At 43.5% G+C, this 26,911-nt stretch overlaps 1 protein-coding gene across 1 annotated transcript in view; it reads right to left on the minus strand.

Moving 5' to 3' along the window:
* The window catches only part of si:ch211-197n1.2 (EF-hand calcium-binding domain-containing protein 6), an 81,837-nt gene that overhangs the window by 2,714 nt on the left and 52,212 nt on the right, over positions 1–26,911 (minus strand). The window contains exons 13-15 of the mRNA XM_020497024.2: positions 15,726–15,861; positions 10,930–11,054; positions 7,753–7,996 (exon numbers count right to left, since the gene is read on the minus strand). Coding sequence (XP_020352613.2) covers positions 7,753–7,996; positions 10,930–11,054; positions 15,726–15,861 — 505 coding nt within the window. The remainder of the gene's footprint in view (positions 1–7,752; positions 7,997–10,929; positions 11,055–15,725; positions 15,862–26,911) is intronic.

Genomic DNA, 26,911 nt, shown 5'->3' on the forward strand with positions numbered 1-26,911 from the left:
TTTTCCCCCCTAATTTAAGGGGCCAAGACAAATGCGCTGCTGGGCGTTGGTACCCAAGCGGGCTGTACATGAGTCCTGCTGCTCTGACTGGATAAAGCAAAGCTGTCACCATTCACTCGCTTCATATTTCACGCAAGCTGTCTCAGTTCACTCACTTCATAATCTACCCGATCACTTCTCACAGCATGTTTCGGGTCTGATCATTTAGATTGCTGCTGCATCCTGTTATCCTGCTACTATAATAAATCAATAGGCAAGGATGTTTGCTAGCAAGCTATCAATGTGCATAAAATCTTACAAGCAAAGTGAGATTAGGGAATGTTCTGTGATAGCCTAATCAATTATGTTTGTTTTGTTCCTTTATGTTTTCCAGACACCTTGATCACTGAACCCGAGACCATGGTGGATGGGGAAACGTCACTGGATTTGGTAGCTTGCACCGATCGATCCAAGGATTCTCCCCCAATCAAATGTCTTCGGCTCCTAACCCATTATCAAACTCACAGGAACCAGTGCTACTCAGCCCGGGATGCAAGCATCTCTACTCAGATAAGCAAATACTTTGATGTCATCCAAGACATTGACACAGATGCTGCACTTATCTTCTGGGCTAAATTCAAAGACTGATTCCCAAATCTATACACATGGGCAATGAAGGTCTTATCAATCCCTGTCTCCTCAGCACTGGTCGAGAGGGTTTTTAGTAGAGGGTGGCTCATCATGAGACCCCACTGCGCTCGTTTAGGTCATAGAAGGGTCACTGCACCTGTATTTCTGAAATGCAATCATACCCCGTTGTAGCTGATCTCTGATAAGAGCTACACCAATTCATTCACTTTCCTCAAGCAATTCAAACTGGTATGAAATGGCTTAATTGAAGCTGGTAATGTGATTTGAAATGCCAAGATTATACAGTTGAAGTCGGACGTTTACATACAGTACACCTTAGCCACATACATTTAAACTCAGTTTTTCCCAATTCCTGACATTTAATCCTAGTAAAAATGTCCTGTCTTAGGTCAGTTGGGATCACTACTTTATTTTAATAATGTGAAATGTCAGAATAATAGTAGAGAGAATGAATTATCTCACCTTTTATTTCTTTCATCACATTCCCAGTGGGTCAGAAGTGTACATACACTCAATTAGTATTTGGTAGCATTGCCTACAAATTGTCTATGAGATTGAGATCAGGGCTTTGTGATGGCCACTCCAATACCTTGACTTTTTTGTCCTTAAGCCATTTTGCCACAACTTTGGAAGTATTCTTGGGGTCATTGTCCATTTGGAAGATCCATTTGCGACCAAGCTTTAACTTCCTGACTGATGTCTTGAGATGTTGCTTCAATATATCCACATAATTTTCCTTTCTCATGATGTGACGTGCACCAGTCCCTCCTGCAGCAAAACACCCCCACAACATGATGCTGCCACCCCCGTGCTTCACGGTTGGGATGGGTTCTTCGGCTTGCAAGCCTCCCTCTTTTCCTCCAAACATAATGATGGTCATTATGGCCAAACAGTTCTATATTTGTTTCATCAGACCAGAGAACATTTTTTGAAAGGACAATCTTTGTCCCCATGTGCATTAGCAAACCGTAGTCAGTTTTTTTATTGCGGTTTTGGAGCAGTGGCTTCTTCCTGGCTGAGCGGCCTTTCAGGTTATGTCGATATAGGACTCGTTTTACTGTGGATATAGATACTTTTGTACCTGTTTCCTCCAGCATCTTCACAAGGTCCTTTGCTGTTGTTCTGGGATTGATTTGCACTTTTCACACCAAAGTATGTTCATCTCTAGGAGACAGAACACGTCTCCTTCCTGAGTGGTATGACGGCTGCGTGGTCCCATGGTGTTTATACTTGCATACTATTGTTTATACAGATGAACGTGGTACCTTCAGGCGTTTGGAAATTGCTCCCAAGGATCAACCAGACTTATGGAGGTCTACAAGTTTTTTCCTGAGGTCTTGGCTGATTTCTTTTGATTTTACCATGAGTTTGAAGGGAGGCCTTGAAATACATGCACAGGTACACCTCCAGTTCACTCAAATTATGTCAATCAGCCTATCAGAAGCTTCTAAAATCATGACATAATTTTCTGGAATTTTCCAAGCTGTTTAAAGGCACAGTCAACTTAGTGTATGTAAACTTCTGACCCACTGGAATTGTGATACAGTGAATTATTGTGAAGTAAAATAATCTGTCTGTAAACAATTGTTAGAAATATTACTTGTGTCATGCACAAAGTAGATGTCCTAACCGACTTGCCAAAATTATAGTTTGTTAACAAGACATTTGTGGAGTGGTTGAAAAAACGAGTTTTAATGACTGCGACCTAAGTGTATGTAAACTTCCGACTTCAACTGTATGTGCACAGTATACTCTAGCCTGTGAAATGAAAATATTGGCTTTATGATTTGAATATATCAGAATGACAAGATATAAAATACATTTTATATTTTGAGTTGGTGTTGAAATGACCTGATGAAATCTTTTTCAACTTGTTTATTTTATTTATCATTAATGATCTCATTCCAAAATCATGGGCATTAATATGGAGTTGGTCCCCCCTTTACTGCTACAACAGCCTCCACTCTTCTGGGAAGGCTTTTCACCAGATGTTGGAACATTGCTGAGGGGGCCTACTTCCATTCAGCCACAAGTGCATTGGTGAGGTCGGGCACTGATGTTGGGGCTGAGGTCAGGGCTCTGTGAAGGCCAGTCAAGTTCTTCCACATCAATCTTGACAAACCATTTATTTTTGGACCTCGCTTTGTGCACAGGGGCATTGTCATCCTGAAACAGGAAAGGGCCTTCCCCAAACTGTTGCCACAAAGTTGGAAGCACAGAATCGTCTAGAATGTCATTGTCTACTGTAGCGTTAAGATTTCACTTCACTGGAAGTAAGAGGCCTAGCCCAACCCATGAAAAACAGCCCCAGACCATTATTCGTACTCCACCAGACGTTATAATTTGCATCTATGCATTGGGGCAAATAGCTTTCTCCTGGCATACGCCAAACCCTAATTCGTCCGATGGTGAGAGTTCAATGGCGGCGAGCTTTACACCACTCCAGCCGACGCTTGGCATTGCGAATTGTGATCTTAGTCATGTGTGTAGCTGCTCAGCCATGGAAAACCATTTCACGAAGCTCTTGACGAGTAGTTATTGTGCCGACATTGCTTCCAGAGGCAGTTTGGAATTCGGTAGTGAGTGTTGCAACCGAGGACAGACAATTTTTACGTGCTACGTGCTTCAGCACTTGGTGGTCCCCGCTCTGTGAGCTTGTGTGGCCTACAATTTCGCGGCTGAACCGTTGCTCCTAGACGTTTACACTTCACAATAACAGCAGGGCAGAAATGTAACGACCTGCCTCGTTGCAAAGGTGGCATTCAGTAAGGCCATTCTACTGACAATGTTTGTCTATGGAGATTGCATGGCGGTGTGCTCAATTTTATACACCTGTCAGCAACGGATGTGGCTGAAATAGCCGAAACCACTCATTTAAAGTTGTGTCCACATACTTTTGTATATATATTGTATGTCATTGTAGTTCCTTATAAATACCTTTGCTGTCTTTTAATCAGGATAGTTTGCTGAAGTGACAATTCAAATAAACTTTTGTTTTCGATATGATCACCATAAACTGCAAAGCTGTCATCTATTTATACCAGTACTACACTGTACTGTATATACCACATGCAATGGTTTTCAAATATCTTATAGCCTACCTTGTTGGAACCGTTTTGGCTTGACTTATGTGTTGGGTATATGTTGTATGGCTAGGGACGTTTGAACTTGTTTTGTAAACTGGAGGGCATTATTTGCTGGGTCAAGGGTCACTGGTCATGTATAATGCAGCCAATTCTGATCAATCAGATCTTTTTCAGATCTGATTAGTCTAAAGTTTTCAGATCTGATTAGTCTAAAGACCAATTTGTGAAAAAAAGACTAGAATTGGGCTGCATGTCTAAACTCAGAGGAAAGGAAAGGCTCAATTAGTCTGTCCCCCAATTTAAACGCACACCAGCTGATGGGGAAATTCTATGTATGTAGTGGCTAATCCCTGAGCCACCTCCTGCACATGTTGAGAGCAGTTAATGACGCAAGTCAGTCATTTGAAACGCAATTTTTTAGATAAATGGATTGGCTTCTGTCACTTAGTAAATGATCCAGTATAGTGGATTTAGTTTCTAAAGAATGGGGTGGAAGAGAGAAAGTATTTGGCATCACCCATTTTTTCCTGGGTGTGTCAGCTCGTCCACCCCAAACGGCATGGGCACGGTCTTTTGCAATTATGTTAGCACAGCTGAAAACAGTTCTGATTAATGAAGCAATAAAACTGTCCTTCTTTAGACTAGTTGAGTACCTTGAGCATCAACATCTGTGGGTTCGATTACAGGCTCAAAATGGCCAGAAACAAAGAACTTTGTTCTGAAACTTGTCAGTCTACTCTTGTTCTGAGAAATGAAGGCTATTCCATACAATAAATTGACAAGAAACTGAAGATCTCATACAATGCTGTGTACCACTCCCTTCACAAAACAGAGCAAACTGGCCCTAACCAGAATAGAAAAAGAAGTGGGAGGCCCCGGTGCACAACTCTTTCTTTCTTTCTTTCTTTCTTTGAAAAAAAAAGAAATGTCTAAGTAACCCCAAACTTTTGAACTGTAGTGTATATATACATACAGTACCAGTCAAATGTTCGGACACACCTACTCATTCAAGGATTTTTCTTTATTTTTCTTATTTTCTACATTGTATAATACTAGTGAAGACATCAAAACTATGAAATAACACGTATGGAATTATGTAGTAATCCAAAAAACTGTTAAACAAATCAAAATATATTTTATATTTGAGATTCTTCAAAGTAGTCACCCTTTATGACAGCTTTGCACACTCTTGGAATTCTCTCAACCAGCTTCATGAGGTAGTCATCTGGAATGCATTTAAATGAACAAGTATGCCTTGTTTAAAATTAATTTGTTGAATTTCTTTCCTTCTTAATGCATTTGAGCCAATCAATTGTGTTGTGACAAGGTAGGGGAGGTATACAGAAGATAGCCCTAATTGGTAAAAAAGCAAGTCCATATTATGGCAAGAACAGCTCAAATAAATAAAGAGAAATGACAGTCTATCATTACTTTAAGACATGAAGATCAGTCAATGCGGAAAATGTAAAGAACTTTGAAAGTTTCTTCAAGTGCAGTCGTAAAAACCATCAAGCACTATGGTGAAACTGGCTCTCATGAAGACCGCCACAGGAAAGGAACACTCAGCGTTACCTCTGCTGCAGAGGATTGTTTGTTAGAGTTTGTTAGAGTTACCAGCCTCAAAAATTGCAGGTAAAATAAATGTTTCATAGAGTTCAAGTAACAGACACATCTCAACATCAACTTTTCAGAGGAGACTGTGTGAATCAGTCCTCCATGGTCAAATTGCTGCAAAAAATAACACTATAAAAAGGACACCAATAAGAAGAAGAGACTTGAAGCAATGGACATTAGACCAGTGGAAATCTTTCCTTTGGTCTGATGAGTCCAGACTTTACATTTTTGGTTCCAACTGCCATTTCTTTGTGAGACGCAGAGTAGGTGAACGGATGATCTCCGCATGTGTGGTTACCACCGTGAAGCATGGAGGAGGAGGTGTGATGGTGTGGGGGTGCTTTGCTGGTGACACTGTCTGTGATTTATTTATAATTCAATGCACACTAAATCAGCATGGCTACCACATCGTTCTGCAGCGATATAACATCCCATCTGGGACTGTGATTTGTTTTTCAACAGGACTGTGTAAGGTTCCAGACTGTGTAAGGGCTATTTGACCAAGAAGTAGAATGATGGAGTGCCGCATCAGATGACCTGGCCTCCAAAATCACCTACCTCAACCCAATTGAGATGGTTTGGGATGAGTTGGAATGCAGAGTAAAGGAAAAGCAACCAAAACGTGCTCAGCATATGTGGGAACCCCTTCAAGACTGTTGGGAAAGCATTCCAGGTGAAGCGAGTTGAGAGAATGACAAGACTGTAAGCTATCATCAAGGCAAAGGGTGGCTGATTTGAAGAATCTGAAATATAAAATATATTTGGATTTGTTTAACACTTCTTTGGTTACTACATGATTCCATGTGTTATTTCATTTTTTTGTCACCTTTATTTAACCAGGTAGGCAAGTTGAGACCTGGCCAAGATAAAGCAAAGCAGTTCGACACATACAACGACACAGAGTTACACATGGAGTAAAACAAACATACAGTCAATCATAGTTCTGATGTCTTCACTATTATTCTACAATGTAGAAAATAGGAAACATAAAGAAAAACCCTTGAATGAGTAGGTGAGTCCAGACTTTGGACTGGTACTGTATATAATCCTGGGCAGTAGGACAGCTACGTAACTGGTACTGTATGTCTTGGCCCTGCTCCATGGAGGAGGGTTGTCAAGAGCGAAGATAGCGCCTCACCTGCTCGCTCCCATAAGATGGGGAGGCAGAACAGGCAGTAGCTAATCACAGTAACAAAATGGGACGAGGAAAAGTCAAAACTTTGTGGACTCGAGAGTACCAGATAGCTCGCCGCCTTTTCCCTAAGATCCAGAAAGTAAAGTTAGATTAAATTACTAGACTGACTGATCTCTAGCTCAATGGACAGTGTTCTCCATAACAGCAAAGTCGTTTTTGCAGTGGTGGAAAAAGTACCCAAATGTCATACTTGAGTAAAAGTATTAAAAGGTGCATGAGGGAAGCCCTACAATATTATGTTTTTCTAAGTAGTGATAAAGCCTGTGAGCAGGCAATGTTGGAAAGTAATCTTTAGACATGCTGTACTTTTCTTAAATGTAGTTTTGTAATCGACTAAAACAAGCAGACAACTATATATCTTTTTCCTGGGCCAATGGGGTAACATAGGTAACCACAGGTTGTTTTCTCCACAGACTGGGACAGGGGCCATGTTCTATCTAGTACCAACTGAGACAATACGGAATGATATTTGCTTACAAAGATAGTGGAAGCATCTATATACAGTAGGTCTTATAAATGGTTTATAGTGTAACGAGCCGGTGGTCTAGTAGTAAATCTCCTGGCTCAAGACACATATGTCAGCTATACCACTCTCTCCACCAGAGATCGAGGTTCAAACCCAGCTCCAACCCTTCAATCTGTTTGTCCAATCTGTATCCCCCTCTGTTATTTCAAATCTGGAAAATATATAAGTGTAATTCCACTATTCTTTAAAAAAGGGGTTATAAAGGCTTCGTTAATCCTTAAAAGTTGTGCTTTGTTTAAAGTGGGATGAATATTATTATCATGATCACAGGGAAGGTAGAAGGGAAGGGGCAGTTGGGAGGTTCTCTGAGAGTTGCACCAAAGCTGAGTGGCCTCCCCATCCAAACTCACATGAGTGGGGATATGGTGGTAGGGAGACAGCAGTGGAGGTCCTCTGGTTCTCCCATGTGAAGGACAATGCTCTCTCTGCTGGGTGAGTGTGAGCAGCAAGTCCCCCTAGTGAACTTCCATGGCCCCCTGTTCTCATACCCTCCCAACAGCCAACAGTCCCCCCTAACACACACACACACACACTATGCTGTAACCTTAAACAAGCTCGCAATTGAGGTCCCATTAGACAGACGTGGGTAGCACAGTGTTGTATGTGTGTGTGTTGAAGGCGATAGGGGCTTACCCTGGTTCACTTTGTAAGTCCCCTCTACCCCCGCTCTTATCTTCCCACCCCTGCCCCCTTACCCCTACCTTGGCACGCACTCCATCTGCAAGTATGTCAGACACACAGTGGAGCTTTCTGGAGCACTGCCGGAGATTCTCATCCCCTTTCTTCGGGGGGCTGCGCTTGGCGTTGGGAAAGCACGAGGACTTGGGAGAGTAGCCAAAGTGGCGCGCAAGCTGCAAGAAATCCAGCGTCCTGTCCTGGTTGGTAATCAAAGTGACCCAAAGATGTCGGATCTCCCCCCGGCTCACTTCGGGGTGGATGTCAAATCTGCAGGATGAAAAGATGAAAAGAGAGAGACAGAGCGAGAGGGAGAGAAGGAACAAGAGAGTGAGAAAAGGGGGAGAAAGGGATGGAGAAAGAAGAGGGGGACAATTCCCACTACATATAGATGAATAACTACTATCTCACAGGGTTTAAGGGCCCCCTTTTTGCTTGCCCAATCCCCCTCACCCACCCACCCACCCATCCCCCAATCCCCACTTCACCAATAACAATGCCAAAACTTGGCAGCCAACCCAGCACATAAGCAACAGTTTCCCATCAGAGAGCAAGCAGCTATCTTAGGCCTTGTTGGCATCGACCGGAGGCCAAAGAATGGGAAGCACTGTAAGAGAGCAGACATGAATGGGTCTGTAAGAAATGTAAAAAAAAAAAATACCAAAATAAACGTCTACACAGTTATACTGCCTGACTCTCAGCTCCCTGAGAATATGTTATTGATGAGTAAAGAAGTCCTTTGAAGAGAAACAGATTTGACCCTGATAATTTAACTATTTTCGTTATTCGATTTTTATATAACCAATGTAGATGGATATATGTCAGATATAAAATGTTTTCAAATGACAAATCCTAAAATATATATATAACATCCCCAAAAAACTGGATTGAGTGGAAAATATTACAGATAGCGGGAGTATCTCAGAAGGGAAAGTTTTAACTGGCTAGATGTGGTATATTAGCTGTGGACCTGGTGGATTCTGACTACTAAGTTATTGTACTAAGACTCTGGAAGGGTAGGGTGAGTGTCCCCCCTGCCAAGGGATGAAGGGTTTACCTTTTCGCAGTTGGCACGACCCTCAATGTGCTCACCCGCACTGAGAACCCCAATGCCCGAGATTATGCAAATCCATGGAGATGTTCTATTCAACACTACCTCTATTTAGGGCAGCCACTGGGATATTCCAGCCAAAAAATGAATAGACAGATAAAGGAGGGAAACGATATAAAGGAGAAAACAAGTGGGAAAGGGTCAAAAGAAGACTCAGATAAATGAACAATACATTTTTTCAAAATGTTCCCCAAACTTTGAAAAGGTATCCCCAGTCTCTCAGTCTTTGTCACTCTTCTTTGGTAGTGGGATTCTGATAGACATGGAGCCCAATGCAGAACAGAGCATGACATGGGAACACCAAAACAAGCGTGCAATACGTCATAGAAAATGGTCTGCCTGTGCTCTCAAGAAAAACAAAATCACAGTAAACGCTTTGTTATTCATGGGAAAAAAAGAGCAGGCTTGTTAACTCCCACAATTAAGGCATCATTTGCCAGGAGAAAGTGCTGCTTTTGATGGCCATTGTTTTTGTGGACAAAAGGTCTCCAAAGCGACCCTCAGATCAGTGCGTATGACTGTGTGAGTATCGCGAGGGTGGCTTTGGTTATCATGTGGCGCCACAACAAGGGGCACTTGTGTCACGAGGAGAGACAGGGTTGTGTGACATCTGAGAAGTACTAAAGATGAATCAGTTGATTTGACACGGTGGTAAGACAAAGAGGCAGTATGCATTCCATAACTCTGTGAAACCATTGAGAGATGCTCACAGGAACTGGGGGCATATAATGCATTTTGAGTAATTTCCCAAGACATTGCCTGAAGAATAGTATTATTCTGTTGGGGAAAAAGTTCAGATTAAAAGCCTTTTTGTTATAGACTATAATATCATTATATCTAAACACCAATCAATTATTCATATTTTGAGTAATGTTTTCCATCAAAAGAGCTTAGGTAAAAAATGATTATTTAAAACAAATTTAGAAATTTACTTCTCAGTTCTGTGGAAATAAAGATGAAAATCATGTCTTGTCAAATGGCAAATGATTACTTTAGATAACAAAACACAATATTTTCAGTTGCAGCAAAGTTGAGGGTCTAAATTAGTTCTGCAAACGAAACACATTGTGTGGTTGACTCAGCTACTGTAGTTGCAAAGTCAAACTTCAATACCTACAGTAAGTTCACACAACATAATTTTTTAAAATTCAGCTTAAAGTGAACAAACTGCCTTGGCTAGTAAAGTATTCCATGTCAGCTCAACATGTTTTAGTCCAGCAAACTTAGACATTTAAACAGTTACATTTGTATTTATTTTACAGTGAAGCAAAACAATATAAGCGATTCAGAGAAACATTTCACATTTTTAGGAATGATCTGTGTTTGTTGGGGCATCATCCCTTTACCAGTGAGTTGAAATTGTGTGTGAACAGTGTTGGGGAAAGTACCCAATTGTCATACTTGAGTAAAAGTAAAGATAACTTAAAAGAAAATTACTCAAGTAAAAGTCTCCTGGTAAAATACTACTTGAGTAAAAGCCTAAAAGTATTTGGTTTAAATGTACTTAAGTATCAAAAGTAAATGTAATCGCTAAAATATACTTAAGTATCAAAAGTATAAATCATTTCAAATTCCTTCAACACTCAGACATAATTTACAAACGAAGCATTAGTGTTTAGTTAGTCTGCCAGATCAGAAGCAGTAGGGATGACCACACATTTTCTCTTCATACGTGTGTGAATTAGACAATTTTCCTATCCTGCTAAGCATTCAAAATGTAACTAATACTTTTGAGTGTCAAGGACAATGTAAGGAGTAAAAAGTACATTATTTCTTTGGGAATGTAGTGGAGTAAAATAAAAAGTAATCAAAAATACAAATAGTAAAGTAAAGTACAGATACCCCAAAAAACAACTTAAGTAGTACTTTACACCACTGTGTGTGAATATATGTTCATGTATATTCACATACAGTATATACTATACGTTGATATAATGATCATATTGTTTTTGTGATAATTAACATGATTTAAGAGAAAGACAAGTGATGCGTCACAAATAGCATCCTATTTCTTACATAGTGTACTACTTTGCTCAAAAGTAGTGCAGATTGTAGGGAATAGGGTGTCATTTGCGAAACAGGCAGAATGTACCTCTTTAGAAGCTGGTAGAAGGTCTCTTGACTGAGACGTTTGGTGTTCTTCTCATCTAGCTTCTCAAAGACTCGCTCTGCTGCCTGGTAGTGGTTCTTCACCAGGGCCTTAATGATCTGGAACAGCTATTGAAAAGAGACAGATGTGCCACATCTGACATTTACACCATACACTCTTAAAATTCACAATGGAATTCTATGGATATCAATAGTGTCAACTTATGAATCTGGCAAAACATATGACATCTACAGAACTACCCATCCCGGATCCGGGAGAATTGTCAACTACACTAATTAGCATAGCGCAACGGTCCAAAAATATTACTAGAAAATATTCACAAGTGAAATATAGTGAAACACAGCTTAGCCTTTTGTTAATCACCCTGTTATCTCAGATTTTGAAATTATGCTTTTATCGAAATTAAGTTTATTGATAGCCTAGCATAGCATTATGTCCAGCTAGCAGCAGGAAGCTTGGTCACGAAAATCAGAAAAGCAATCAAATTAACCGTTTACCCTTGATGATCTTCGAATGTTTTCACTGACGAGACTCCCAGTTAGACAGCAAATGTTCCTTTTGATCCATAAAGATAATTTTTATACCCAAAATATCTCAGTTTGTTTGTCACGTTATGTTCAGAAATCCACCGGAAATAGCAGTCACGACAACGGCGAAAAAAATTACAAATTATATTCATAATATCGACAGAAACATGGCAAACGTTTTTTATAATCAATCCTCAAGGTGTTTTTCAAATATCTATTCGATAATATATCAACCGGGACAATTGGCTTTTCAGTAGGAGCGAGAGGAAAAATGTATTTTACGCAAGAATCACTCTGAGAGCCCTCAGCTGGCCACTTACGCAATGTAGTCGTTTATGCTCATTCTTCAACATAAAGGCGTGAAACTATGTCAAAATGCTGGAGACACCTTAGGGAATACGTAGAAAAAGGAATCTGGTTAACATCCCTTTCAGTGGCCAATAGGGGTGTATAGGAACACAACGGTTTCAAAACATGAGTCACTTCCTGATTGGATTTTTCTTAGGCTTTCGCCTGCAATATCAGTTGTGTTATACTCACAGACAATATTTTGACAGTTTTGGAAACTTTAGAGTGTTTTCTATCCTAAGCTGTCAATTATATGCATATTCAAGCATCTGGTCCTGAGAAATATGCGGTTTACTTTGGGAACGTTATTTTTCCAAAATAAAAATTGTGCCCCCTAGTTTCAAGAGGTTTTAACAACAACTCATTTTATTATTACTACTATTATTATTACTACTACTACTACTATTAATAATAATACAACAACAAAAAAACAGTTCCAAAAGGGTTCCTCGGCTGTCCCCATAGGAGAACCCTTTTGGGTTCCATGTAAAACCCTCTGTGGAAAGGGTCCGACATGGAACCCATCAGGGTTCTACCTGGAACCAAAAAGTGTTCTTTAAAGGCTTCTCCTACGGGGACAGCCAAAGAACCAATTTAGGTTTGAGATAGACCCTTTTTTTCTTAGATTGTAGTACAGCTACTACTACTACTACCTTTACTGCTGATAATAATAATAATAATAATAATAATACATAACATAATGTCACGTTCTGACCATAGTTCTTTTGTGTTTTCTTTGTTTTAGTGTTGGTCAGGACGTGAGGACGTCAGGGTGTTAGTCATTGTCTCTGATTAGGAACCATATTTAGGTAGCCTGTTTTGTGTTGGGTTTTGTGGGTGGTTGTCTTCTGTCTTCATGTGTCTACACCAGACAGAACTGTTTAGGTTTTTTCACATTAGATGTTTTGTATTTTGTAGTGTTCACGTTTATCGTCGTTATTAAACATGATGAACACTAACAACGCTGCGCTTTGGTCCTCGCCTTCGTCCACAGAAGAAAGCAGTTACACATAAGCTCTTATTTTGACTCTGCAAGTAGGAAAGCTGCTCAAGCAGGCAGAAATACAGCCGGAATGGCACTTTATATGAGGGAAAATCATTAATGGCAAATCGATCAGATACACATGAAATGACCCCGGGAATCGATAGTACATCGCTCAGAGTTGCACAAATATAACACAACATTCAAAATGGGTGAATCTTTCCTTTAAAAGTCCAGAATGTAGCTTTGTGGGTGAACTGACCAAATTCATATAGAAATGTGTGTTACAGATCTGTCATTGTCATTGAAGGCAAGTCTGAAGAACATTATTTCTATGCTTCCAGTTCCGGTTTTGCATCTTTTTTTTTCTGAGTGAAAATGCTTTCGCTCAGATTTTTCTTTAGCATGACTTTAAAAAAACATAACCTATGCAACATTAACATTATGTTTGTGCAGTAGGCCATAGGCCCAATACATTATCACTGCATATTAGCTATGCTTTAATTTTTTTTGTACTGGACTGATGGCCTGCATCTGATGGTCAGTCTGAGGGGAGGGAGTGAGTAGCGGTGAGGCTGCCTCTCACCCAAGTGACCCGACTCACAGTCCCTCCCTCCTCTGAGAAAAGGGGACACGGTCTTCCAGTTGATGGCAAACTCAAGTCGCACTGCATTATTTCTGCCTCATGCACCAATTCATGTTGTTATTCCTATGACCAAAGAAAGTGAAATATTCCTTGATATTAAAAAAGACACAAGCGTATAACAGTAACAATGCAAGCTTATCGGAACACTTTGTTATATACTCCTTCATTGCAGCTGCTGTGCTGGTTGTAGCGTGAGTGGAAGTAGGGAGAATGCGCATTTTATGGATTGTAAAAGTGTTGAACAAAGTGTTGCAAGTGCTAAATAACTACCTAAACATGAAATTTAAAAAAAAGTCTCTCTCAGGTCAAAAGTTGAGAAATCTCACAGTATAAACTTTGCTCTGCGTTCAAGGCTTCTTTTTACAGTCTATGGCTCGAGGAAACTGTGCAGACATGTTCATTTGAACTATCTGATTGGCCTATAGGTGCACTTAATTTGCTCTCTGGGCCTGCCGGGTAGGCGGAGTCCTACCTTCAGACACATGAAATGGTTGAAAAAGAAAAAAGCCTTCCCGGCAGGCTAGGACAGCTGAATCAAGTGCACCTTTCAATTAACAGCACAAAACAAAAATTTAAAACATTGGAATGCTAGGCTTTACCTCTGTATTTTTTACAGAAAGGATCGACAGGTTGGTGACCACTGCTCTACACTATACAGGTAACTTCCAAAATAATGAACACTTTTGTAAATGAGGAATACAAAGTATATTGAAAACCAGTGTGGTTTATGAGTAAATTAAGCAATTAACATTTCATCATGCTTAGGGCCATCTATAAAAATGCTGGGCATGCCATTATTTTGGTTACCATGGCTATGCCCCTGTGGGATGACAATGCCCCTGTCCACGAGTGGTCACTGAATGGTTTGATGAGCATGAAAATTATGTAAACCCTATACCTGGTCATCTCCGTCACCAGGGCCCAGAGTCACAAAATCTTCTTAAGAAGCAATATCTTCTTAACTGCCATTTTTTTCTTAACTATAGACTTAAGAAGAAATTTAAGCAAAGTTGCTATTCCTCAAAAAGGTTATTGGACATTTTCTTGCGCTATTTCTTATGTTTATCCTTAAGCATAAAGTTAAGAAGAAATTTGATTCTTGAAAATAAAGTTGTATAATGTTGTTAATTCCAAGATAGCTAAACCCTTGTCTTAAACTCAGGGCAGTGCGACAAAAAGCACATGAAAGTAATTGAACATGTTTAGTTCACTCACAAACCCCATCTGAAAGTTACTTTAAACCCAAGAAACCCATGTTTTAGAACGATATTCTCAGTAAGAAATATGTTAACATGATTGCCATTGCTAGCTAGATACCAAACACCGTTGCCTAGCAACAAACATCTTAAGATCTGTAAGAAGATATTTGAGAAGCTCGGAAGAAAATCATTAAATCTTACGATATTGTTGAGGAATTGCACTAACGAACTATCTTATGAACTTCTTATTTTTATCTAAAGAACATTCTTAAGTTTTTGCATAAGAAGTGTTTCGTGAATCTGGGCCCAGGTCGTCAAAATCAATGGCACTCCATCGATATAAAGTTGTTTTTGACAAAAATGTATCAGTTTGTCACTTTCACAAGGTTGGAGTAATAACATGTTCAATACCTAAGAGATTGGCTTGAATCTAGGTTGGACCTTTTAGATTTTGAGCAAAATAACTAGGGAAGAATTTTTCACTTCACTCATTGAGTTTAAGACAAGGGTTTAGCTATCTTGGAATTAAGAACAAATTGAAAAACGTTATTTTCAAGAATCTAAGGCGAACATAAGAAATAGCCCAAGAATATTTCCAATAACTTTTTTGAGGAATAGCAACTTTGCTTAACTTTCTTTTTAAGTCTACAGTTAAGGAAAAAATGGCAGTTAAGAAGAAATTTATTCTTAAGAAGGTTTTGTAAATCTGGGCCCAGATCTCTACACAATTGAACCATTATGGGAGATTCTGGAGCAGAGCTTGAGACAGCATTTTCTACCACCATCAACAAAACACCAAATTATGGAATTTCTTATGGAAGAATGGTGTTGCGTTCCTCCAATAGAGTTCCAGAATCTATCCCAAAGTGTATTGAATCTGTTCTGGTAGCTCGTGGTGGCCCAACACCCTATTAAGACGCTTTATGTTGGTTTTTCCTTTATCTTGGTAGTTACCTGTACATTGTTTTGTCACAAACTGAAATTAGGCGAAGATGATAGAACGTTAGGAACTAGATAATGGCGGATATATGCAAAACATGCTAAACATAATAAGATATGAGGAAAAGTCAATATACCTGTGCCACACTCCGTCCCCGTCCCAGAGTCCCACTCTCCTCATTCTCGAGTTGCACGTTTAGCCCCTCCTGTTCTTCGTTTGTACGCCCCAAATTCCCTGCAGGACTTGCCTCGAAAAGGCTGGGAACTCCTCTCCTGGAATTCAATTAACAGAGAGATTATTTCAGTCTCAATTGCACTGTTTTGTGCTCTGGGAGATTTTGCTCACTTGAAAAGGTCGCTTGAAGAATGTCTTAAAGGGCAGGATAATGTAGCAGTGCAGTGAGTCTCTTAATAAAAGCAGGGGTTGCTTTGTGTCGGGGCCCCCAAGCCTGCACCTTTTCTACACATATGCTTCAGTGGCCCAACGAGGCACATACGCAAAGCGACAACACGAATCAGGGACGAAGACATGAAACGCTTTGAGGCAGCCTGAAAGGACGTGTGATGTGGTCAAACAGTTTGAGTGCACCTGACAAACTTGACATGCCAGTCAACCCTGTAAGGGAGCCAAAAGAAAGGGCAGACAAAAACCACTGGTCCTAATTTGCTCCCTGTCCGCTTGACTGGACTCATGAGGGGCTGGGCTGGTGTGTCCTCCCAGCCACCCCTGCCGCCCTGCTTTTGTCTGGAGAAATGGCCCAGCCACTCCTCTGCCTTTGGCTCCTTTGGCTGTGGGCCGGGGCCAGTGTCAGAGCCAGTGTTGGGGACGACTGTAGGTTTTAAAGGTCACGCGCCAGAGGTCACAATCAGGAGACCAATCGGGACAAAACCAATCAGGCGTAAAAAACAAAGCTGAAATATGAGCTGACAGGGTAGTTGGGTTGAGGACTTTATCACAAGTAACTGAATGATTTGAATCAATAACCTGTGTGTGTGTGTGTGTGTGTGTGTGTATGGATGTTTATTGTGTAAAGTGTGGTGAGGGGGGACATTCTTTACACCAACATGGGGCTGTAGGTGACACTCCCACTAAACTACAGGTCTGAAGCAGAGGCTGGAAATGTACAAAAGCCAATCCCCTATTTCATTCTACCAGATCAGGGTTGAAATGAATTAGTATTCTTAAAAATAATTTAGGCACACTTGATTTAACTTTATCAATAGAAAAGTCCCGAAAGTGCAAACCCAGTGCGCCGGGTAGGCCAAATCAAGCACACCTATAGTGTTTGCCAGACTATTTCAACCCAGATCTGCATTCCACTCACACTATGGCTCCACACAACTACAGACATATCCAAGCTAGCACATAACATTCTGAAAACCATATATTTCTTCGAGCTTGGTGAGAATTCACAGAACATTAAGAAACAACACTCTGCTGTGAGAATTTTGGTACTTCAGCATAGCATTTCCTACAGGTTTCCTCATGGTTCTACTTAGTCATGTTCTCAGATTTTTCCAGAACGTTAAGAAAACTTTCCATAAAAACCACAAGAAAACTTTTGAAATGTTCAGAGAACTTTCTATGAATGCTATTTAACCTAAGGGTGAATACAATAGCATAATACAAAAATAACCATAAAAATCTGTCAGTTTAAATATGTTTTTTTGCATTGCATGTAACACTTTCGCATTTGCGGTAAAATGTGACAGAGCTAGAACCGTGTTTGTCAGACCATGAGACATCCGGGAAATCGTCTGTAGCGTCCAAACGGTTTTTCCTACTATTACCCCTCTATGTATAGATGAGACTCTCGCAAACACGATGGTGTCTCCGTTTTGCTCTTCGACCCCCACAAGCATCTTAGGACTCATCTGAAGTCAGTACAGCCAATATTACAGCCAATATTCCAACTTCTCTCTGTAGCATCTGTACAGTTTGGGCTACACACTAATATGATTCCTCTGTGGTAAGGTGAGACTCTCACAAACTCATACATGTTTTGTTCTAGGATGTCCACAGGCCTCACAAGACTTGTCTGAAGGTCCCCTGGTACCAGTTGAAAAAAATATATGGACACTGTTTAGTCGTTTACATTTTTTTTAAAGTGATGTTTTTGTTCCATGATCTGAATATGTTATTCAATGTGTTTGTATGGGTTAATAGCAGTAAGGCCCCACCAAAAAATGTTATCAAATAATTTGTTTAGATATTTTATTTTATACTTCAAGGGGTCTTAAACTAAAAAATCTAATAGCTAAAGGAACCTTCTTAAAACAATTCCATTTAGCTTAGTATAACCCTCCCCCAGCTTAGACAGGGCTTAGACTTGGGGTTAAAAACATATACATCTTCCGTTCTTAGCATCAACAAAACTCTATCTTGTTACGTGTGTTCAGGTGTGTTAGCTGCACCCACTAATTGGCCACACCTGATCTTAATGAGTGTTTGTTTCCTTTGAAATAGGGTCTGTCTGAGTAGTCTAAAATGAACAGCTTTATATGTGTAAAATAACATAGCATGCTGGTTCCATCCTGGTAGTGCAGTGGACTAATTCCATGGATAAGGAACAGAAGATTATAGATTTGAATCCCACTGATGTCGTTTCAAAATAGAACAATTAATGTGTTTGCATGATTCATGTCTAAGGAAATGAATTTCCACATATCCTAACTGTGCTTGGAGTTCAAAAAAGTTAACACAAAATAATCTGTTACGATCAATTAGGAGTGGTGGTGGGTGGAATCAGGCGCAGAGAGCAGGGTTCAGTCTTTCCTTCAAATTTATTCCCCAGTGCAACAAAACAGTCACGCCAACACACAGGGCGTATAATAGGTTGCCGGTCCAAACAACAGGACAAAATAGTCCGGAGAATAAATGTACAAATAACTCACACCATCAAACGCAGAGTAACACAAACAAGCCCGCACAAATACCCAGCAGGCCTAGTGCCCTTAAATACCATACAAACAAACCCTAATACAAAACAGGTGTACCCAATTACCCAATAACCAAAAACAAACGGAAAGGAAATCGATGGCAGCTAATAGGCCGGCGACGACGACCGCCGAGCACCGGCCGAACAGGAAGAGGCACCGTCTTCGGCAAGGTTCGTGACAGTACCCCCCCCCTGACGCGCGGCTCCCACAGCGCGCCGACCCCGGCCTCGAGGACGACCCGGAGGACGAGGCGCAGGGCGATCCGGGTGGAGGCGATGGAAATCCCTCAAGAGGGAAGGATCTAAAATGTCCCTCCCCGGTACCCAGCACCTCTCCTCCGGACCGTACCCCTCCCAGTCCACGAGGTACTGCAGGCCCCTCACCCGGCGTCTCGAGTCCAGAATAGCTCGTACTGTGTACACCGGGGACCCCTCGATCTCCAGAGGGGGTGGAGGGACCTCCGGTACCTCACTGTCTTGTAGGGGACCAGCTGGCAATACGACCTCAGAAACCTGCCCACTTCCTGGTTTACTCTCTCCACCTGCCCATTACTTTCGGGGTGATAACCAGAGGTAAGGCTGACCGAGATCCCCAGACGCTCCATAAACGCCTTCCAAACCCGAGACGTGAACTGGGGACCCCGATCGGAGACGATATCCTCTGGAACCCCATAGTGCCGGAAGACGTGGGTAAATAGAGCCTCTGCAGTCTGTAGGGCCGTAGGGAGACCAGGCAATGGGAGGAGACGGCAGGACTTAGAGAACCGATCCACAACGACCAGAACGGTAGTGTTCCCCTGAGATGGGGGAAGATCAGTAAGGAAATCTACCGAGAGATGGGACCATGGCCGTTGTGGAACCGGGAGGGGCTGTAACTTCCCTCGAGGAAGGTGCCTAGGAGCCTTACTCTGGGCGCATACCGAACAGGAAGAGACATAGAGCCTCACATCCCTAGCTAAGGTGGGCCACCAGTATTTCCCCCTAAGACCCCGCACTGTCCTATCAATCCCCGGATGACCCGCAGACGGTAGTGTGTGGGCCCACCGAATCAACTTATCACGGACACCAAGCGGTACGTAACTTCTACCAGTCGGACACTGTGTAGGCGCAGGTTCAACCCTCAACGCTCGCTCGATGTCCGCGTCCACCTCCCATACCACTGGGGCCACCAGCCGAGAGGCTGGAAGGATGGGAGTGGGTTCGATGGCCCGGTCCTCGGTGTCATAGAGACGGGACAGCGCGTCGGCCTTAGTGTTGAGGGAACCTGGTCTGTAAGAGATCGTAAATCTAAAACGTGTAAAGAACATGGCCCACCTAGCCTGACGCGGATTCAGTCTCCTCGCTGCTCGAATATACTCCAGATTACGGTGGTCAGTCCAGATGAGAAAAGGGTGTTTAGCCCCCTCTAGCCAGTGTCTCCACACCTTCAGGGCTTTTACCATAGCTAGTAACTCCCGGTCCCCCACATCATAGTTCCGCTCCGCCGGACCCAGCTTCTTAGAAAAGAAAGCGCAGGGACGGAGCTTCGGTGGCGTACCCGAGCGCTGAGACAGCACGGCTCCAACCCCAGCCTCGGACGCATCCACCTCCACTATGAATGCTAACGAAGGGTCCGGATGCGCCAACACGGGAGCCCCAGTGAACAGTGCCTTCAACTGGTTGAAGGCTCCATCAGCCTCTGCTGACCACTGCAGACGCACCGGCCCCCCCTTTAGCAGTGAGGTAATGGGCGCCGCTACTTGGCCAAAACCCCGGATAAACCTCCGGTAGTAATTGGCAAACCCTAAAAATCGCTGCACCTCCTTTACCGTGGTCGGAGTATGCCAATTACGCACGGCGTTAACGCGGTCACACTCCATCATCATCCCCGAGCTGGAAATGCGATAACCCAGGAAGGAAACGGCTGGTTTGGAGAACACACATTTCTCAGCCTTGACGTATAGGTCATGCTCCAGCAGTCGCCCAAGAACCCTGCGCACCAGGGAAACATGCGCGGCGCGTGTGGCAGAATAAATCAAGATGTCATCAATATACACTACCACACCCTGCCCGTGCAAGTCCCTGAGAATCTCATCTACAAAGGATTGGAAGACGGCTGGAGCATTCATCAACCCATACGGCATGACGAGGTACTCATAGTGGCCTGATGTGGTACTAAACGCTGTTTTCCACTCGTCTCCTCCCCGAATACGCACCAGATTATATGCGCTCCTGAGGTCCAGTTTTGTGAAGAAACGCGCTCCGTGGAATGATTCCACCGCCGTAGCGATGAGAGGTAGCGGATAACTAAAACCCACTGTGATCGAATTGAGACCTCGATAATCAATGCACGGACGCAGACCTCCCTCCTTTTTCCTCACAAAAAAGAAACTTGAGGAGAAGGGTGACATGGAGGGCCGAATGTACCCCTGTCTCAGAGCTTCCGTGACATATGTTTCCATAGCCACCGTCTCCTCCTGTGACAGCGGGTACACATGACTCCGGGGAAGTGCAGCGTTCTCCTGGAGGTTTATCACGCAATCCCACCGTCGATGAGGTGGTAATTTGGTCGCCCTCTTCTTACTAAAAGCGATAGCCAAATCGGCATATTCTGGGGGAATGCGCACGGTGGAAACCTGGTCTGGACTCTCCACCGTCGTGGCACCGATGGAAACTCCTATACACCTCTCTGAACACTCGTCTGACCACCCCTTAAGAGCCCCCTGTTTCCAGGAAATAAGGGGATTGTGAATAGCCAGCCAGGGAACCCCCAACACCACCGGAAACCCAGGTGAATCAATAAGGTAGAAACTGATCCTCTCCCTATGATTCCCCTGCGTTACCATGTCCAGCGGAATCGTGGCCTCCCTGACCAACCCTGACCCTAACGGTCGGCTATCTAAGGAGTGCACGGGGACAGGTGGGTCTATCTGTACTAACGGAATACCCAATTTACGGGCGAGTCCACGATCCATAAAACTCCCAGCTGCGCCTGAATCGACTAGCGCCTTATGCTGAAGAGAGGGGAAAAACGCAGGATTTTTTTTTTACAAAAACATGTGACCAACAGGGAGCTCTGGGTGAGTTTGGTGCTTACTCACCTGGGGTGGCCGAGGAGTGTTCCGCCGACCCTCTCGACTCCCAGAGGGACTTCTTCAACACCGGTCCGAAGTGTGTCCTCTCCGTCCACAATAGGAGCAGGAGGAGCCCCCTCTGATCCCCCTAGATGCAGCTCCTCCCAACTCCATCGGAGTGGGAGTGGGAGAGCTGGAAGGTGGAATTAACAGGACCCCTTCTGAACGCCCGCGGGCAGCTAGCAGGTTGTCCAATCGAATAGACATGTCTATTAGTTCATCCAGGGAGAGAGTTGTGTCCCTGCAAGCTAGCTCCCGACGGACGTCCTCCCGGAGACTACACCGGTAATGGTCCATCAGGGCCCTGTCATTCCACCCAGCACCAGCAGCTAGGGTCCTAAACTCCAACGCGAAGTCCTGTGCGCTCCTCGTCTCCTGTCTGAGGTGGAACAGTCGCTCACCCGCCGCTTTACCCTCTGGTGGATGATCGAACACAGCTCGGAAACGGCGGGTGAACTCCAGGTAGTTGTCCCGAGCCGAGTCTGGACTGTTCCAGACCGCGTTAGCCCAGTCCAGGGCCCTGCCCGTTAAACAGGAGACGAGGAGGCTCACACTCTCCTCACCCGAGGGAGCCGGATGCACGGTAGCCAGGTAGAGCTCTAGCTGGAGCAAAAATCCCTGGCACCCAGCCGCCGCTCCATCGTACTCCCTCGGGGGGGAGAGACGCAGTGCGCCGGACCCAGAGGATGACGTAGGTGGAGTAGGTGATGTCGGCAGTGGGGGAGCTGGGGTAGACGTCGGTAGGCCACTCCTCTCCCATCGTTCCATCCTCTCCATCATCTGGTCCATCGCGGTACCAATCCGATGAAGGACCGCTGTGTGGTGGTGAACGCGCTCCTCCATAGTGGGGAGAGGGGTGGTCGCTGCTCCTGCTGATTCCATTTTAAAAGGTGCGGGCTTCTGTTACGATCAATTAGGAGTGGTGGTGGGTGGAATCAGGCGCAGAGAGCAGGGTTCAGTCTTTCCTTCAAATTTATTCCCCAGTGCAACAAAACAGTCACGCCAACACACAGGGCGTATAATAGGTTGCCGGTCCAAACAACAGGACAAAATAGTCCGGAGAATAAATGTACAAATAACTCACACCATCAAACGCAGAGTAACACAAACAAGCCCGCACAAATACCCAGCAGGCCTAGTGCCCTTAAATACCATACAAACAAACCCTAATACAAAACAGGTGTACCCAATTACCCAATAACCAAAAACAAACGGAAAGGAAATCGATGGCAGCTAATAGGCCGGCGACGACGACCGCCGAGCACCGCCCGAACAGGAAGAGGCACCGTCTTCGGCAAGGTTCGTGACACTATCAGTGTTATTAAAAGTATTATTGAAACATTCCTTCAGTTTTAAGGAAGTTATTAAGAAACCTCCAAATAACCTATAATCTTCGTGCTCAGAGCTTTAATAAAACATCCCAGGAAAACTGTTTGCAGTTAAAAATGTTTGCAGAACTCCCTGCAACCTAAAAATTGATTTTCCCAGAACAGGTACAATTTTCAACTCTATTCTCAGAACGTTTTAAATACATTTAATGTATGGCTTCATTCCCATAACCAATGTCAAACCCAAAACATACGATCTAACAACTTCCAAAAATCCAAATGTGCTAACTGGGGTCTTACTCTTACACTAAATGTTATGAAAATTCAAATGTGGGGATGTGCAGAATCTATGAGACTATAGGCATCAAAACATCCAAGAGGATCATAATGGAACCTTCCTGGACTCCACCACTGCACCCCTCTACTAGCTTGAACCAGAAAATGGCTGCTCATTTTTCGACTCCAGGTGAGAGTAAATGGATGCGTGTCGGAACCAGAAAGAAGGAGAAGATTCGTTCTCGTCGCGTCTGCCCTCTTCCCCTGCGTCCGGACTTAAGAGCTTCAAATTGCTTGGAGTCCCTGTACCAGCTGTCTTCTGCCGGGGACTTGGGTGCTCCCTCCATGGCTGTGGATGCCCCTCCAGCTACCGCTCCCTGTCCTAGTCAATCAACTGCCTGGGCACATCCTGGACCACCGCGGCCCCCCTCCGCTGGGCCTTGCTCTCTGGATCAGACCAGACCTATAACATTTGTTGTGGCCTGCACGCAGCCGGTGTCTCAGCAGCCCTCTTCTCAGGTGAGTTCTGTGGATCTGACCTCACAATCTACTTTGAGACACGGCAGAGGCCGGATCATTCTGTCTTAGCACACTCTGCCAACCGGGATGTCCTAGCCGTGTCTGAATCCTGGCTTAGGAAGACCACCAATAACCCTGAAATTTCCATCCCTAACTATAACATTTTCCGACAAGATAGAACTGCCAAAGGGGGCTGGGTTGCAATCTACTGCAGAGATAGCCTGCAGAGTTCTGTCTTACTATCCAGGTCTGTATCCAAACAATTTGAGCTTCTACTTTTAAAAATCCACTTTTCCAGAAACAAGTCTCTCACTGTTGCCGCTTGCTATAGACCACCCTCTGCCCCCAGCTGTGCTCTGGACACCATATGTGAACTGATTGCCCCCCATTTATCTTCAGAGCTCGTGCTGCTAGGTGACCTAAACTGGGACATGCTTAACACCCCGGCCATCCTACATTCTAAGCTTGATGCCCTCAATCTCACACAAATGATCAATTAACCTACCAGGTACAACCCAAAAGCTGTAAACACGGGCACCCTCATAGATATCATCCTAACCAACTTGCCCTCTAAATACACCTCTGCTGTTTTCACCCAAGATCTCAGCGTTCACTGCCTCATTGCCTACATCCGGAATGGGAATGCGGCCAAACAACCACCCCTCATCACTGTCAAACGCTCCCTAAAACACTTCAGCGAGCAGGACTTTCTAATCGACCTGGCACGGGTATCCTGGAAGGATATTGACCTCATCCCGTCAGTAGAGGATGCCTGGTTATTCTTTAAAAGTGCTTTCCTCACCATCTTAAATAAGCATGCCCCATTCAAAAAATATAGAACCAGGACCAGATATAGCCCTTAGACCTGACTGCCCTTGACCAGCACAAAAACATCCTGTGGCGTTCTGTATTATGCAACTTTTCAGGGAAGTTAGGAAAAAATATACACAGGCAGTTAGGAAAGCTAAGACCAGCTTTTTCAAGCAGAAATTTGCATCCTGTAGCACAAACTCAAAAAGGTTCTGGGACACTGTAAAGTCCATGAAGAATAAGAGCACCTCCTCCCAGCTGCCCACTGCACTGAGGCTAGGAAACACTGTCACCACCGATAAATCCACTATAACTGAGAATTTCAAGAAGCATTTTTCTACGGCTGGCCATGCGTTCCACGGGGCTACCCCTACCCTGATCAACAGCCCTGCACCCCCCACAGCAACTTGCCCAAGCCTCCCCCATTTCTCCTTCACCCAAATCCAGATAGCTGATGTTCCGAAAGAGCTGCAAAATCTGGACCCCTACAAATCAGCCGGGCTAGACAATCTGGACACTCTCTTTCTAAAATGATCTGTTTGTTGCAACCCCTATTACTAGCCTGTTGAACCTCTCTTTTGTTTCATCTCAGAATCCCATAGATTGGAAAGCTGCAGTGGTCATCCTCTCTTCAAACTCCTACAGACCTGTATCTATCCTACCCTGCCTTTCTAAGGTCTTCGAAAGCCACGTTAACAAACAGATTACTGACCATTTCGAATCCCACCGTACCTTCTCCGCTATGCAATCTGGTTTCAGAGCTGGTCAAGGGTGCACCTCAGCCACGCTAATGGTCCTAAACGATATCATAACCGCCATCGATAAGAGACAATACTGTGCAGCCGTATTCATCAACCTGGCTAAGGCTTTCGACTCTGTCAATCACAACATTCTTATTGGCAGACTCAACATCCTTGGTTTCTCAAATGATTGCCTTGCCTGGTTCACCAACTACTTCTCTGATAGAGTTCAGTGTGTCAAATCGGAGGGCCTGTTGTCCCGGACCTCTGGCAGTCTCTATGGGGGTGCCACAGGGTTCAATTCCCTGGCTGACTTTCTTCTCTGTATAGATCAATTATGTGGCTCTTGCTGCTGGTGATTCTTTGATCCACCTTTACGCAGACAACACCATTCTGTATACCTCTGGCCTTTCTTTGGACACTGTGTTAACTAAGCTCCAGACAAGCTTCAATGCCATACAACTCTCCTTCCGTGGCCTCCAACTGCTCTTAAATGCAAGTAAAACTAAATGCATGCTCTTCAACTGATCGCTGCCCGCACCTGCCCGCCCGTCCAGCATCATTACTCTGGACGGTTCTGATTTAGAATATGTGGACAACTTCAAATACCTAGGTGTCTGGTTAGACTGTAAACTCTCCTTCCAGACTCACATTAAGCATCTCCATTCCAAAATTAAATCTAGAACCGGGTTCCTATTTCGCAACTAAGCATCCTTCATTCATACTGCCAAACATACCCTCGTAAAACTGACCATCCTACTGATCCTTGACTTCAGCGATGTCATTTACAAAATAGCCTCCAATACTCTACTCAAGAAATTGGATGCAGTCTATCACAGTGCCATCCGTTTTGTCACCAAAGCCCCATATACTACCCACCACTGCGACCTGTACTCTCTCATTGGCTGGCCCTCGCTTCATACTCGTTGCCAAACCCACTGGCTCCAGGTCATCTACAAGTCTCTGCTAGGTAAAGCCCCAACTTATCTCAGCTCACTGGTCACCATAACGGCACCCATCCGTAGCACGCGCTCCAGCAGGTATATCTCACTGGTCACCCCCAAAGCCAATTCTTCCTTTGGCCGCCTATCCTTCCAGTTCTCTGCTGCCAATGACTGGAACGAACTGCAAAAATCACTATCTCCCTCACAAGCTTTAAGCACCAGTTGTCAGAGTACCTCACAGATCACTGCACCTGTACATAGCCCATCTGTAAATAGCCCATCCAACTACCTCATTCCCATACTGTATTTATTTATTTATCTTGCTCCTTTGCACCCCAGTATCTCTACTTGCACACTCATCTTCTGCACATTCTACCATTCCAGTGTTTAATTGCTATATTGCAATTACTTCGTCACCATGGCCTATTTATTGCCTTTACCTCCCTTATCCTACCCCATTTGCACATACTGTATATAGACTTTTTCTACTGTATTATTGACTGTATGTTTGTTTATTCCATGTGTAACTCTGTGTTGTTGTATGTGTCAAACTGCTTTGCTTTATCTTGACCAGGTCACAGTTTCAAAGGAGAACTTGTTCTCAACTAGCCTACCTGGTTAAATAAAGGTGAAATAAAAAATGTAAAAATAAAA

Source organism: Oncorhynchus kisutch, linkage group LG12 (genome assembly GCF_002021735.2).
Source record: "Oncorhynchus kisutch isolate 150728-3 linkage group LG12, Okis_V2, whole genome shotgun sequence".
NCBI lineage: Eukaryota > Metazoa > Chordata > Actinopteri > Salmoniformes > Salmonidae > Oncorhynchus > Oncorhynchus kisutch.